Source organism: Eufriesea mexicana, unplaced genomic scaffold (assembly GCF_001483705.2).
Source record: "Eufriesea mexicana isolate 0111107269 unplaced genomic scaffold, ASM148370v2 scaffold22, whole genome shotgun sequence".
In the NCBI taxonomy this organism is placed as follows: domain Eukaryota; kingdom Metazoa; phylum Arthropoda; class Insecta; order Hymenoptera; family Apidae; genus Eufriesea; species Eufriesea mexicana.
The window spans coordinates 1,491,611-1,506,608 of NW_016908212.1; the positions used below are offsets into that span (position 1 = coordinate 1,491,611).

The following is a 14,998-nucleotide window of genomic DNA, read 5'->3' on the forward strand; positions in this document are numbered from 1 at the left end:
GCTAATATTCACATTGTGTACAGTCGCTCTGGATAAGAGGATATCGAGTAATATTGGAATTTTATATTTTCCTAGCTCTTTTAGCTATGAGCTATTTTTCATATCCTCGCTGTGAGAGTACTCGTATGACAATAGACGTTGTACGGTTTTGTAAAATATTCTTCGTGAAAATTATTCGTCGGACTATTAATGTGGGTATTAGTAGCGACAGGAGTATCATAGACTCTTCTTCTCGCGATGAAACTGTTAATTCAATAACAATTCACTCAGCAATATTACTCTTGCATATATTTTTGATGATAAAACCTATTTGTTAGAAGCTGACAATTTTGAACGAATTTTATCGTCTGACCGACGAAAGAATTGCAAGATTTGATGTCGAAGCGAATTTTATTCAACTTGCGTAATGTTCCTGTACACGGTTATTTATTGCAATACGTAAAACTATAACTGAGATGGTTGTAGTTTTTCTCAAATAGGATAGTGTTTTTTATTATCATCGTAGTACTACCGCTGTTTTTATTTCATTTTAGGTATGTTCGTTTATATTTAAGAAGTATACTTAGTTTGTAGAATAATTTGTTTTTCTATTACTTTTTTAGCGCGTAGCGTAATATTCAAGCAATAATATTTGTACAATGTAATAATAGTTGATTGAGAAGTTACTCTATCGAGTATTTCTATTTCTTATCTTTTTTTTTTTCTTTTTCTTTCGTTCGAATCGATTAAGTAGTTGACACGCATGTTCTTCGACACTGCATGAGTTACTGTAACATCTGCAAACGATTATATTTGTAGCTTTCCGCATAATTCTGTAGATCTTTCGTTCCTTTTGATTATTTTCATCCTCTTTTTACTTTTATTTTAAATTTTTACTCGAATCGATTGCACTCAAAACGACTAAAGATTCTTACGTACTAATTGTACGTAAAGAAAATCAGTGCAACGATCAACTTAATTCAGCGATTAAGTATGCCAATAATCGTACAAAATGTAATTTTATTACATAAATCGAACAAACACGTTACTTCAAACTTATCTTTCAATAGTCGTTTTGATTGTACATTGTAACAACTTGAGTCTGTATAATTTTCAATGTACGCTACTTTGATCAATATACTTTATACCACGAAAACGTTGTTATTTATTTATTTATTAAGTTTCGCTTCCTAATTCTATGCCTGAAGCATTTGAAAGTAAATGTTAATGTTAAAGGCAAGTACGATGATTTATGTCATTAGTATTTTTCCAAATTGCGAAATTACACCTTACTATCATTTAACTTAAATTGGGTGTCACGTGGATAATACACGAGCAAAGAAAACTTTTGTTTAACTCGCCATTATATATTTATTCCGTTCGATCTTTCGCTGACGTGCTATTAATATTCGCTTTGCGTCTCGAATCGATTGTTTCTCTAATTTCACATTCTTCCAGATCACGCTAATATTTCAGCATCGGCTGCAATCACAAAGAAATGGTGATCCATCTGTTCTCGCTTTGCATGGTAGTGAAACGTCGATTTTCCTGCAGCTTAGTACGTAGCCGATTATCCAAAATTAATCCAAAATTAATTGACTACTCAAAGCCTACGAGAAATTTCGTCACAGATGATTTTACAACGATAATTAACACGACTGAACTTGGCTCGAATTGAACCTCGATGGTGTTGACCGATCAATTGATTTCGGATAAGTAACAAGAATTTTAATAAATTGTTCATGGACACTGTCTACAAATCTAACTTTATGGACGTTCCCTGTCAAACATTCCTGTCAGAGTCTTGTTACAAAACAAATAATTCTATTAGTTTTGAAAAAGTAGCAACGCTTAAACAATCTTTAAAGGAAAACAGAAATGTTTAATATTAAAAGTACTACTATTAGACAAAACTAAGATTTAAGATATACCACAGAAAGCTGAAATTTTTGCTCAAAATAATCGAAAAATACTTTGACACCCCAAACAGAAACTTCGAAATGAAGCAAAGCGGATCACGTGGCACGGAACGAATCAAATTAGCAAAGTAGACATACCAAGAATTCCTAATTTTCAAATCTAAAAAGTAGCTTACCAAATCTACCCCACGAGTCACGTATTATCTAAATTAGTTGCAATCTCAACACCAAAGAACGAGAAAGAACGAAGGAGCCCAAACGAACTTACTTAATTTCGTGCTTTCGGAACTGCCATAAATTCTTTCTCGACTTGGACCTCGCCTATATCGCCATCCCCATAGCGTAAACGATTAACCGATTTCCCAACTACATAGCATTAGACTAGGTGTTGCATTCCAAATTGGTCAAATGCGAAAAAGTTGTCCCCTCGAATCGTGGCGACTGATAACCAACGACCTCACGAGAGGATGTGTGGCTGAGGGTGTGTGGTGTGTGGATTAGGTGTCAGCGTGCAGAGATCGCGGCGCTGCAGACGGAGATGCAGCAACGCGTGCAACAGTTGCGACGGACACAGCAACCCAACGGACACCTGAACAACGACACGTCGTACTCCATCATCAAAGTACACCGACGAGCTCTCACGGCCGCGACGCCGACGTCTATGTCACCACACACTCTTCTCGCCACGGCACAAGGTACATTGACGTCTTTCGGCTTCATCGGGAGTGTGTATCTGGGCTACCACACACCGGTGATACCATTACCGAATTATCGAGAATGAATAGTCCTCTTTCCGTTACTAATAGATGTTTACGTTGACAGAGACACGTTGGCAAGTCTGATCGCACTGAAATAAATTGAAAATTATGGTAGATTCTTAAAGTATACAAAGAGAGATATAACGAAATGGTATCACCGGTTCAGATTGGAGGTCGCTGAAGATGTGGCTGTTTTTCTGGTAACTGCTTGGAGACGTTCACTGTTGCTCAAAGATGTTTGCTAGATGTAATCTTCGTGTTGCCTTCCTTCCGTTGTTCTATATATTCAAAGAATCGTTTACTTAGCGAAGGATGTTTCAGAAGTTTGCTATGGTGTACGGTGTTACGGAAATACCTGTGTTGCTAGCTGGACAAAATATAATTAAGTGTAGTTCATATAGATATTTACTTTAGAATACCGAATAAAATTTGTTCAGCTTTTAACACATTCTTTTTGACACGTTGTAAGGAATAAAATCTACTTACATTCGATTATAATTGTGACACCTTATATGAAATAAAGTTTATTCACGTTTAATTATACCTACTAGTAACCATGGAGATGGTTTAAGTCAGAAATGCTTTGCGTTGCATTATTTTAAGATTATTTCTACTTGACTTCTTTCAGTTTATAATATACTTATAAATATTTTGAATATTTTGGAACAAACATGACTTAACCATTTTCATAATCACTGTAAGGTATATTCTATATATCCGTTTCATATAAAGGTGTTAAAAGTGACAGTCTAATCTACAGCGACCAAAAAATTTCAACAAACGGACATCTCGATTATTGTCAACATTGCAGTCCCAATCTGCAAGATCGTCTTTGATTATGTTATCGCATGCGATTATACACGATCACGATTTTTAGATATCATATTCACCGTTCATTAACACGTTCACTCGAGATACAGTTGCTTTCAAAACTCGATAGACGTATATACGTATCTTAAGATAACTTAGAGACTAGTTTTACACGCAAGATCGTTGAACGACATGCAAAAAAAAAAGACATAACAGCAGTGTCGGAACGATAAAAACGTAGATGAGCGGTTTAGAGCAGAGAATTAATCGTTGATCACTTGAATGCCACTTTTCACTCAGTCGTTCATGCATGTGCACCCACGTATCTAGTTTATCATATGATCATAGTATATTTGATGTTTTAAGTTTGTAATAATTAAGTTGATCACCGACGTACGTCGACAGCATGCAGAATAACGCGAGGAAGTGTTCAATATTTAAACGCGTTCTTTCCTGTTATTATAATTCCCTTTCATGCCAGAAAAACGTCACTGCATAGGACGAAAATTCATCTCCATATTATATCATAAATTTATTGCTTTCTTTTTTATCTTTTATCTCGTATAAAGAGACAAAATTCGCTTCAAAAATAATATTGATATACGCGAGCGAATTTTACAAAATAATCTGAATATTTGATTAATTTAGTCGGAAACATCTTTATCCCTGTTAAATCTTTCATAAACATCTACCGCGAATTTTCATGTCAGTGAAAATTATATATATGCAGAACATATATATAACCTAATATAGCGAAAATTCAAACGAAAATTTGCGATTCACGTTTACTTTCCGCAGCATTAACTGCATCGCGAAATAACTGCGGTACGTTTAGCAATGCTTCCAATTCTTTTACACCGAAATCGTTTTGAATATGCCTAGAGAACGCAGGTTACATGCTTCGTGTGCAGAAGAGCGATTTATCGAATTGAAAAATATTTCTGTAAGAACGTAAAGAAGAGTCGAAAAATATTACAGTAAGTAAGTTACTCTCCCAAAACGATCTTCAAACTCGACGTTCGCGTTACCTGCTCCTGTGCCATTTCTCGCATGTACCAACGTTGTCGCGGAACCTTATCTCGAGTATCCTCATCGATGAAACAATTTTTGCGATATTACTTGATCACAAGTTTGCAATAACTCCTCGAGCATTAGCACAAATTGAACAAACGAGACCCAAACCCAGAAACCTATACCTTAAATTTTAAAATATGCAAAGGAAACAGAGAAGCAAAGAAAATGAATTTGAATGCCAATTTGTATCTTCACACTCAATCGATCTTCAATGCGAAAATACGACAGGAATTCCGCGACTTAAAAATTCCCGAGTACAATAAAATAGATAAATCTCATCTAGCAAATCGAATCTCTTGTTTTTCCAAAACGACAATCAGAAATCAATACGCATTATCATCTATCATGATGTCATACCCATCATTATATCGATTCAAACAAAATTTTTTGCTTCTTGAATCACGATAAGACCCTACTGTCACTTCGTTTTTGACTGTCACATCGCGGAGTAACACGGAATTGTTACAAAAGAATGTTTGGTCGGGTACGTGAAACGATTACATTGGAAACACGCGTGTGGATATGTCAGGTTGTAACAACCCTGGGACCAGCGAAGCCGCAGAGACTGGCTTCCGGTCATGCATCCTCGACGGAGGCGTCTGAGGCACGCGAACCCGTCGAGATCCAGGAGATGGAGATCGAGCAGGAAATGAGAGCATTGCTTTCGTCGTCCAGCCCCGTTAAGTCGCATCCCAGCAACCTGGCTGGGACTCCGCCGCATAAACTCTGTCTGGAGACGAGCTTCACGTCCCTGCAAAGTCCCTCGGAGTTTCCTCAAGCTGGCCGCGAGCTGAGCGTCGATTCCAGAGGGATTCCATGGGAGTACGTCAGTCTGGCCAGCGAATTGCTTCACACGCCCAGGGCCGACGAGAGTAAATCGTAAGAATAGCAATTTTACGTCTGGAGGTCTGTGACAGAGGACCGACGTTGAATCGATGCCGATTGTTAGGTTTACGATGAGGATTGTAAGGCCAGGAAGGAGAGCGCTGCGAAATAACGATGTTATAAATTGGTTGCTTTAGAGGTAACAAATATACGGGCAATGGATAGGATAATATACGGAATATTCTATGTGCGACTTGCACTGTATTACTACTATCGAATGTCTATGCGAATACTTACATTTGAGACAGGAAATTGATATCTTAAGTTTCGGGTCGTACATGCAATTCTTCGTTAGTACTTTTCCATCCGATCTAATACGGTTCATTCTCGATACATTTTTAATCTTAAAATATCATTTCATAGATGTTCTAAGAATTTCATATGTCACGCTCTCGTTCACATTCGCTTGATTCACGACTCACAGTGTTCACCGCTTCGGCAGTCGCGCACATAAATACTCATTGCACTCCATCAGACCATCGAACGGAGAAACGTTTCATCCAAAGAATCGCAGCTGAAGAGAAATACTTTGCTTTTGCAATCTACTCGACAGAGAGACTCTCTATGTTGTCTATGACGGCGAAATGTTACTCTTTAGCTACAGTTTATACTTCACATATTTTGAGAACTGTGTTAAATGTATTCTTTAATGCAAAGATCCAATCGCCGAAACGAGTGGGACGAGAGCTCGCGAACAGCACCGTTGGCCACCCCAGAAACACTGTCGGAGGCGTCGAGCAGTCCACCATCGCCGATACCACCACCGAGGCCGATGAGGCGCACACCAAAGATCTCGGGAAACTTGTCAACGGCGGCGGACGACTTGAAGAACAACCTTCACTTCGCTATGCTTTCGGCGAAGAACTACTTCCTGAGGGAAGGGAACAACGGCAGTAACACTAGCAGCGGCAACAGCGAGGCGAGTTACGAAAGCGCCAAAAGCTTAACCGCTGGTCTTCCGCCGCCAGTACCGAGGAGACGGGACTCTGTCATCGTCCGGAGGTAGTAAATTTTCTTTTCTAAGTGGAGAAAACCAGTGCTATTTTGCATAAGATGAAATACAGTACTATTCTATTTCAATTACCTTGGTGACTAGTGGAAGTTAGAAATGGAGAGGGAGCCAAATTTGAGACGTGATAGATTTTCCTGGAAATCACAGCTATCTTTTTCTTTCACTGAGTGTGAATTAGATGGAGTGAAAGATGACATGGGACCCCATATATGCTAGAGTATGCTTGATATCTTAAGTAGATGATATACATGATCTGCTTAACAAAGTCAATTTAAGAAATTAGTAAGAAGAATGACTAATTTTCAAAACGTTACTGTAATCGGTGTAATATTTGTTGAAAATTACAGAGAGCAAAGAGTGTGCACGGCTGCATGCTGCAGGGATGACTTGTCCGAAAATTCCTCATCGCATACCTCTTCCCATTCATCTAGGACGTCGCAAACGTCAAATCGAGTGCAATCAGGCTTCCCCGTCGAGGGACACGAGACAAATGGATCCAGCTTGGACTTTTTTGAAGCGAAGGTGCTAAAACAAACATCTGTATAATATAATGTTTTATAGGTTATGTAAGTTTGTATTCTAAAAATTGCTAAAAATTACGGTGTCCTTTTTCACAGAGTTCTTCTGGACAACGTGATAGCAGTAACGACGTGTTCCTCAGCGTGAGAAGTTCCCCTGAGTGTAAAGGTTTAATGGCACCAGCCACGGATTTAGGGGCCGAGTGGAAAAAGAAATTTGATGTAACGGGAATGCCGGGTGATGCTTCGTTACCTCTTCTGCGTGGACTATCACCAACACCTACGCACGGGCAACACAGTTCGCCTTTCTTTAACGCGAAACGCAAGAAATACGTGTATCCAATCACACTGGTTGGTCGAGGAGAAAGTAGCGTTTAAGTGCGAAATGGTAGACCGATCGGGGACCATAGAAAAGATGCAGAATAGATTTAAAGAAATCACTAGGTGTCTGTGCCAATGTCACAGACTTCAGTATGATCGTTTAGAATCGTTCCCTTAAGCCATGAACATGCGAAATCTTCTAAAATTAAGGGGTCATATATCAGTGTAGTCTCTTTTTATACGATCTTTTACTGAAGTCTAAAGACGGCAAACGAAGACTCGAGATGTAAAAATTTCTGAAATTTCTCGAATAGGTAGATAGTAAAATTTGAATAATATTTAATTGTTATCGTAGGATGAAAATGCTACTTTCTGTTTTCCTTTTTGTACAGTTGTTTCTCGAATGAGAGGAAGTATTTTCGGATTCAGAAAGTTTTCTGCCAACTAAATGATAAACCAAAGGACAAATAAGATGCAAAGTTGATTACATGTATATTAAAGATCTAATAAATAAAGACACATATATAAAAATATATAGAGAAATTAGCAAAAAGGCAATGAGTTATATGGATGACGATTTACACGATTCAAAATGTCTTGCCACTCAAAAGGAATATCAGTTTTTAAAAGTAATTTCTAAGGATATTGATTTTTGTTCATTTTAATCTTTATATTAATTACTGTTACATGCTAGAAATTTATAAACATCTATGTAGAAGCTATATTGGCCTATTCAACATCAGTTGCATTTAATGCAGAAATTTTTATGCATTTTTGTATAACTTTTAATTGAATTAACAAAAGTTTTGTAAAATAATATAATTTTGTTTCGATGTATCTTTTGTAATCATCCGTATAATTTTGCCATGTCACTTTACACTGACTTTATTACATGTTTTGGATCTTCTTTCACAATACAATTTAACAATAATTGCTATTACATTTTTTATTAATCTTTAATGAATGCAAAAATGGGACTGAAAACATATAAATTATACATAAAATGGAAAATATGTAACCACTACAATTACATAACAAAAAACTATAAATTACGAAACATAATTTTTATTAACATCCTTTTAATAGCTGAAACTTTAAAATTACTGTATTTATGTAAAAAATAGGAAAAATATATTTGATCCACTTAATTTTAGCTTATGTAATAGACATATAGAAAATACTATATATAATATATAAATACTATATATGTAGAATTATTATAAGTGGCATTTGTAGTATATTACTAGGAAAAAGTGATACATTACAAAATAATTCATTTAATGTATTAAAATATACTTTTCAAAAAATAAAAATGGAGATAAAATTCTTTTTCCATTTCCTGTATTTTAATTTCTTTAACCAAAAAAATAGTTTCTTCTACCACAATCAAAAATTGAACACTAAATTATATTAATAAAATGGTTCTATTAATATTACAAGAATATGTATCTTGAAAGAAATTATTAAGTAATTAACAGCCAAAGAACCACGTGGAAATTTTGGAAGTTCTTTATTGTATTGCAGATGCCCATGGTGGAGTCATGGGTTGTGGATTTTGCAAGTACGACATTACAACTGCTGATATAGATAACATAAAACTACTAAGAATTTGTTTAGTATCATCGCTCATTTTAGAATTTGCGAAACTAATACATGAACAATACAATGCAACCCATGCACACCATTTTAATCTCATCATTAAACCACACATGCTAAAGATCATTCCTAATATATTCATATAATCTGGCGAAGAATAGTCGCCTGGTTGTGCCTGACTGCTCAACACACTGGGTTTGTAACGAATTTCTCGTTCTGGACGTCTAGGATCTGATGAATTGTTCATTTTATAAAACTGAAATCGACATATCAATCGTTATTCCTTAATCATTTATTACGTATTAGAATTAAAAATTGTTAGGTTATAAAATTGTAGTACACTATAACACATTTATATGAATACAAGTAAATATTAAATACAACGATTAAAATTCCACAACTTTACTTACCAATATAATTCAATATAAGATGTAAAACGTAACTTATATAAATAACAGTATTATACACTAACAAACAAACAACTCATTACGGTCAAAAAATTTCGTTTCATCCAATAAGCACTACCTGTTTCTGACTTCAGAGTTAATTTCGGTATGCAATATCCTGATGAGTTTAGGAATACCCAAACCCGATTTTAAAAAAGTTTTACATTTAAATGTAGTTTTAATATATGTATTATCACTAATTTATAAATACATTGATTTACATATATGATTAGGAAGCATGAAATATCAAATTGCTACATTATTACTATTAAAAGTAATATTATATTACAAACAATATACAATATATTATAAAATCTCTATTTGAAATTGACATTGTGTATCATTGTGTGCAATAAAAAAATCACAAAAGTATAAAATAGTTTTATCATTCTAGTTAAGAAACATTTGAAACGTTACCATATTAGATAAAACGAATAGACCTAAAACATTTTTATCACACGTTTCGATAGTATCACTCCCAATACTATGAATACAGTATGCAGGTAATAAGATTACCTTCATAGTGGTTAAAATTCAAAAAAAGAATAAAGAAATATTTATTTAAACTAAAACGACGAAATGTTGAAGAGCCTATTTTATATTCATTTATAAAAATACATCATAAAATCAATTTGACATTCCAATCTTTTAAAATATAATATATACTGTTAAAAATATACTATATGAATATTATAAATTCTGTTTTAAAAATTTACTGTTCCATATGAGTTGTATTCATTGCTTTTGTAGAACTTCTTTTCTTATTTTTGCATTAACTCCCAGGCATTTGCAAATACACATTCTAGAAGCATAAATAAAATTTTAGTTATAAGCATTGTTTTTTTTATCTTACTGCATAATGCATGTAATTTGAAAACTTACCTGTCTGACACGCAATGTGGGTTATAATATCACGTTCAAATTTATATTTATACATGAAAAATTCCTTTGTAACGGAATATCTTTGCTGCTCTTATGCTTATCATAGATATTGTCAAATTTTACCCATATTTCATGACTTGATGTACATGTTGGTACATCAATTAACAATATCATCCCTCTGGTTGAAACTATCAGATTTTGTACCTACACATTGTTTGTTAACCAATCCTGTTTGTACTTTTCTATATTTCTTGGTTCTTTCATTGCATGTTCATACAAACCTTGAGATTACAGCATGAAGATCACTCTAAATTTCTAAATATGATATCCATCTTGATCCTTTCATTCATTGATACTTCCAATTTCCTTCTCGAATTTTGATTTCTGCATTCAAATACATGGCCTACATTCTGTTGGCAGTACATAACCTGTTGATTTATTATTGTGCTTAGAACATGTAAAACCCGCACACATTTCTCCTTACATTACTTACCTGAAGTATGAAGTCTAAATTCATCATAAGTGCCTTTGTCATCTCTAGGCTGCATTTGTTCTTCCTCTCAATAACTCCATTGCACTGTGGTATCTTGGCTGGAATCAAATCATGTTTTATTTCTTTTTGATGTAACCAAACCTGAAAGCATTGTCCCACAAACTCACCTTCATTGCCTGAACATGTAAACACTTTTTAACTTCTTGACAGATTGATTTTCTTTTAATGCCGCCAATCTTTTTATTTCCTCAGCTGTTTGACCGTTTTCCTGTACAAACAAGACAATAATCACTCTCGAAGAATCATCAGCAGTTAAGACCTACCTTTTACCTCCTGACATTGGTTTTATGGGTCAAATCAAGTCGATGTGCCACATCCACATTAATATCGCTGCTTTCATAGTTTTCAAGTTTCTATAGATATTTCTCCAGATTTTTGACTCACTGCAATTTAAATTCTATATTGAATTTATCTTTACCTTTCATAACTATTACTAATTATTTATTTTCCATCTCTTCAATGATCCTTATATTTGCATGACTTAGTCATCGATGCTAGACACCTTTCTTTGTTGACCCATATGTTTCCTCATTTGCTTTATGATCCACACAGTATGCATTTTCTTTTCTCAATGCTTTTGATTGAACTTCTCCTTATATATTTCAACTTCATTTTTCTGAAACTTAACACATTAGTGCTGGTCATTGACGTTGACTGCAGATATCAATATTTATTCAGAACAGGAGCACAACATACCTTTCAATCTCACTGTATTCTCTATACCTCTGTATCTGTCAAGCTCATCACCCTTTCACAACGCCTTTATCACCAACAAATATATCTGTCCTGCATGTCATATGGCTAGTCAACCTAGAATCCAAAACACACATTGTAACTTACATATATATATTACTGCATCAATCCTTCCTTACCATAAAAAATAATTCCTACCATATTTTTCACCTACTGCACATGCCGGTATATTTCAAAAGAATATATTCCTTACAGAGCCAGGTTCTGCTGTCACTAACAAAAGATACAAAAAGAATGGCTTATACCTTACACTATTTATTTACAACTGAAGGTTCTGTTAAAGCAACCAAATTCTTTTCTATGATGCACACACACCTCAATGGACACAATAATGCCGTCCACGTTTTTCCGCAATATTTATCGCATTTCTAGAAAATAATCGGCCAAGAAATTAGAGAACAGTTTATTTTATCAAGTGATAGCGAAGAATACCAATTAAAAATCGAAGTTTAGAAAATCTAAGTCACGAGAGATAACAACACAGAACGACCTGACACACTCTATCACTTTCGGCACAGTATTTAAAAAAAAAAAGCGGAAATCGAAAAGAAACCACGGATTCACACGCGTCTACTTTCGGCACTTTATTTAGAAAAAAAACGGAGAAAATCGAAAAAAAAGACTGATTCTATTAGAGAAGAGTCTGTTCTATCCAGGCATAATGAAAAATCAAAATCAAAGATCTAAATTTCAGAGAGCTAACCCACAAGAGATGACGTAGTACGACCAGTCACACGCGTCCACTTTCGGCACTATTTTACGAAAACGCGTCATCAAAATTAGAAAAAAACAACTGATTCCATTAGAAAAGGAACTACTCTAAAGAGATGAATAGGAAAATTCTTATCAGCAGTCCCTATTTCGTCAAGATAAGAGCCGTCGCAGAAATACGCAGCAACCTGACACACCTACTTCCACGTTCGGAACTATTTCTCGAAAACGCGAACTCGCCATCCAAAAAAAGTAACTGATTCTATTAGCCAAGAGATCATTCTATCGAATTAGTTAGAAAAATTCTTATCAGCTGTCCCTATTTAGAAGTGATAAGATCCGACGGGACACCGCGTAGTAACCTGTCACACGAACTTCCACTTTCGGCACTATTTTACGAAGACGCGAAATCGGATTCAAAAAAAAATCACTGATTCTGTTAGCTAAGAGACCATTTTATCGAACTAAGTAGAAAAATTCTTATCAGCAGTCCCTATTTCGACAAGATAAGAGCCGACGCGAAACTACGCAGTAACCTGTCACACACACTTCCACTTCCGGCACTATTTTCCGAAGACGCGAGCTCGGAACCCAAAAAAAGTCACTGATTCTGTTAGCTAAGAGATCATTCTATCGAATTAAGTAGAAAAATTCTTATCAGCAGTCCCTATTTCGACAAGATAAGAGCCGACGCGAAACTACGCAGCAACCTGACACACCCACTTCCACGTTCGGCACTATATCTCGTAAACGCGAACTCGCCATCCAAAAAAAGTAACTGATTCTATTAGCAAAGAGATTATTCTATCGAATTAATTGGAAAAATTCTTATCAGCAGTCCCTATTTCGCCAAGATAAGAGCCGACGCGACACTACGACGCAACCAGTCACACACACTTCCACTTCCGGCACTATTTCTCGAAAACGCAAACTCGAAATCCAAAAAAAATTAATGATTCTATTAGCCAAGAGATCATTCTATCGAATTAAGTAGAAAACTTCTTATCGGCAGTCCCTATTTCGACAAGATAAGAGCCGACGCAGAACTACGCAGCATCCTGTCACACACACTTCCACTTCCGGCACTATTTTCCGAAGACGCGAACTCGGAACCCAAAAAAAGTCACAGATTCTGTTAGCTAAGAGATCATTTTATCGAATTAAGTAGAAAAATTCTTATCAGCAGTCCCTATTTCGACAAGATAAGAGCCGACGCGAAACTACGCAGCAACCTGACACACCCACTTCCACGTTCGGCACTATTTCTCGAAAACGCAAACTCGAAATCCAAAAAAAATTACTGATTCTATTAGCCAAGAGATCATTCTATGGAATTAATTAGAAAAATTCTTATCAGCTGTCCCTATTTAGAAGTGATAAGAGCCGACGCGAAACTACGCAGCAACCTGTCACACACACTTCCACTTCCGGCACTATTTTCCGAAGACGCGAACTCGGAACCCAAAAAAAGTCACAGATTCTGTTAGCTAAGAGATCATTTTATCGAAATAAGTAGAAAAATTCTTATCAGCAGTCCCTATTTCGACAAGATAAGAGCCGACGCGAAACTACGCAGCAACCTGACACACCCACTTCCACGTTCGGCACTATTTCTCGAAAACGCAAACTCGAAATCCAAAAAAAATTACTGATTCTATTAGCCAAGCGATCATAAGAGATCTTTTTAACAAGTTAATTCAAAAAATTCTTATCAGCTGTCCCTATATGGCAAAGATAAGAACCGACGGGAAAGTGCGTAGTAACCTGTCACACACACATCCACTTTCGGCACTATTTTTCGAAGAAGCGAACTCGGAATCCAAAAAAAATAACTGATTCTGTTAGATAAGAGATCATTTTATCGAATTAAGTTCAAAAAATCTTATCAGCAGTCCCTACTTCGACAAGATAAGAGCCGACGCGACACTACGACGCAACCAGTCACACATACTTCCACTTCCGGCACTATTTCTCGAAAACGCAAACTCGAAATCCAAAAAAAATTAATGATTCTAATAGCCAAGAGATCATTCTATCGAATTAAGTAGAAAAATTCTTATCAGCAGTCCCTATTTCGACAAAATAAGAGCCGAAGCGAAACTACGCAGCAACCTGTCACACACACTTCCACTTCCGGCACTATTTTCCGAAGACGCGAACTCGGAACCCAAAAAAAGTCACAGATTCTGTTAGCTAAGAGATCATTTTATCGAATTAAGTAGAAAAATTCTTATCGGCAGTCCCTATTTCGACAAGATAAGAGCCGACGCGAAACTACGCAGCAACCTGACACACCCACTTCCACGTTCGGCACTATTTCTCGAAAACGCAAACTCGAAATCCAAAAAAAATTACTGATTCTATTAGCCAAGCGATCATTATAACAAATTAATTCAAAAAATTCTTATCAGCTATCCCTATATAGCAAAGATAAGAACCGACGGGAAAGTGCGTAGTAACCTGTCACACACACATCCACTTTCGGCACTATTTTTCGAAGAAGCGAACTCGGAATCCAGAAAAAATAACTGATTCTCTTAGCTAAGAGATCATTTTATCGAATTAAGTTCAAAAAATCTTATCAGCAGTCCCTATTTCGACAAGATAAGAGCCGACGCGAAACTACGCAGCAACCTGTCACACACACTTCCACTTCCGGCAATATTTCTCGAAAACGCAATCTCGAAGTCCAAAAAAAATTAATGATTCTATTAGCCAAGAGATCATTCTATCGAATTAAGTTCAAAAATTCTTATCAGCCGTCCCTATTTCCACAAGATA

General features: G+C 35.8%; 3 protein-coding genes and 1 long non-coding RNA gene across 4 annotated transcripts in view; 2 read left to right on the plus strand and 2 right to left on the minus strand.

Annotated features, from left to right (window-relative positions):
* Positions 1–7,807, plus strand: part of inaE (inactivation no afterpotential E) — an 88,255-nt gene extending 80,448 nt beyond the window's left edge. Inside the window, exons 13-16 of the mRNA XM_017908748.1 lie at positions 2,400–2,593; positions 6,083–6,427; positions 6,785–6,959; positions 7,055–7,807. Coding sequence (XP_017764237.1) covers positions 2,400–2,593; positions 6,083–6,427; positions 6,785–6,959; positions 7,055–7,333 — 993 coding nt within the window. The 3' untranslated portion in view covers positions 7,334–7,807. The remainder of the gene's footprint in view (positions 1–2,399; positions 2,594–6,082; positions 6,428–6,784; positions 6,960–7,054) is intronic.
* Positions 4,868–6,058, plus strand: LOC108553735 (uncharacterized). The gene has a single exon (XM_017908760.1). The coding sequence runs from the start codon at positions 5,013–5,015 to the stop codon at positions 5,421–5,423; it is 411 nt and encodes a 136-aa protein (XP_017764249.1). The 5' UTR covers positions 4,868–5,012; the 3' UTR covers positions 5,424–6,058.
* On the minus strand, positions 6,367–6,862 carry LOC108553753 (uncharacterized). The gene is made up of 3 exons (XR_001890657.1): positions 6,783–6,862; positions 6,510–6,690; positions 6,367–6,444 (listed from the first exon to the last, which is right to left on the minus strand). It is a non-coding gene; the product is annotated as an uncharacterized LOC108553753 (long non-coding RNA).
* A 950-nt stretch (positions 7,808–8,757) lies between the features above and the next one.
* On the minus strand, positions 8,758–9,402 carry LOC108553743 (protein Asterix). The gene is made up of 2 exons (XM_017908772.1): positions 9,283–9,402; positions 8,758–9,128 (listed from the first exon to the last, which is right to left on the minus strand). The coding sequence occupies exon 2, from the start codon at positions 9,117–9,119 to the stop codon at positions 8,787–8,789; it is 333 nt and encodes a 110-aa protein (XP_017764261.1). The 5' UTR covers positions 9,120–9,128; positions 9,283–9,402; the 3' UTR covers positions 8,758–8,786.
* Between the last annotated feature and the right edge of the window lie 5,596 nt (positions 9,403–14,998).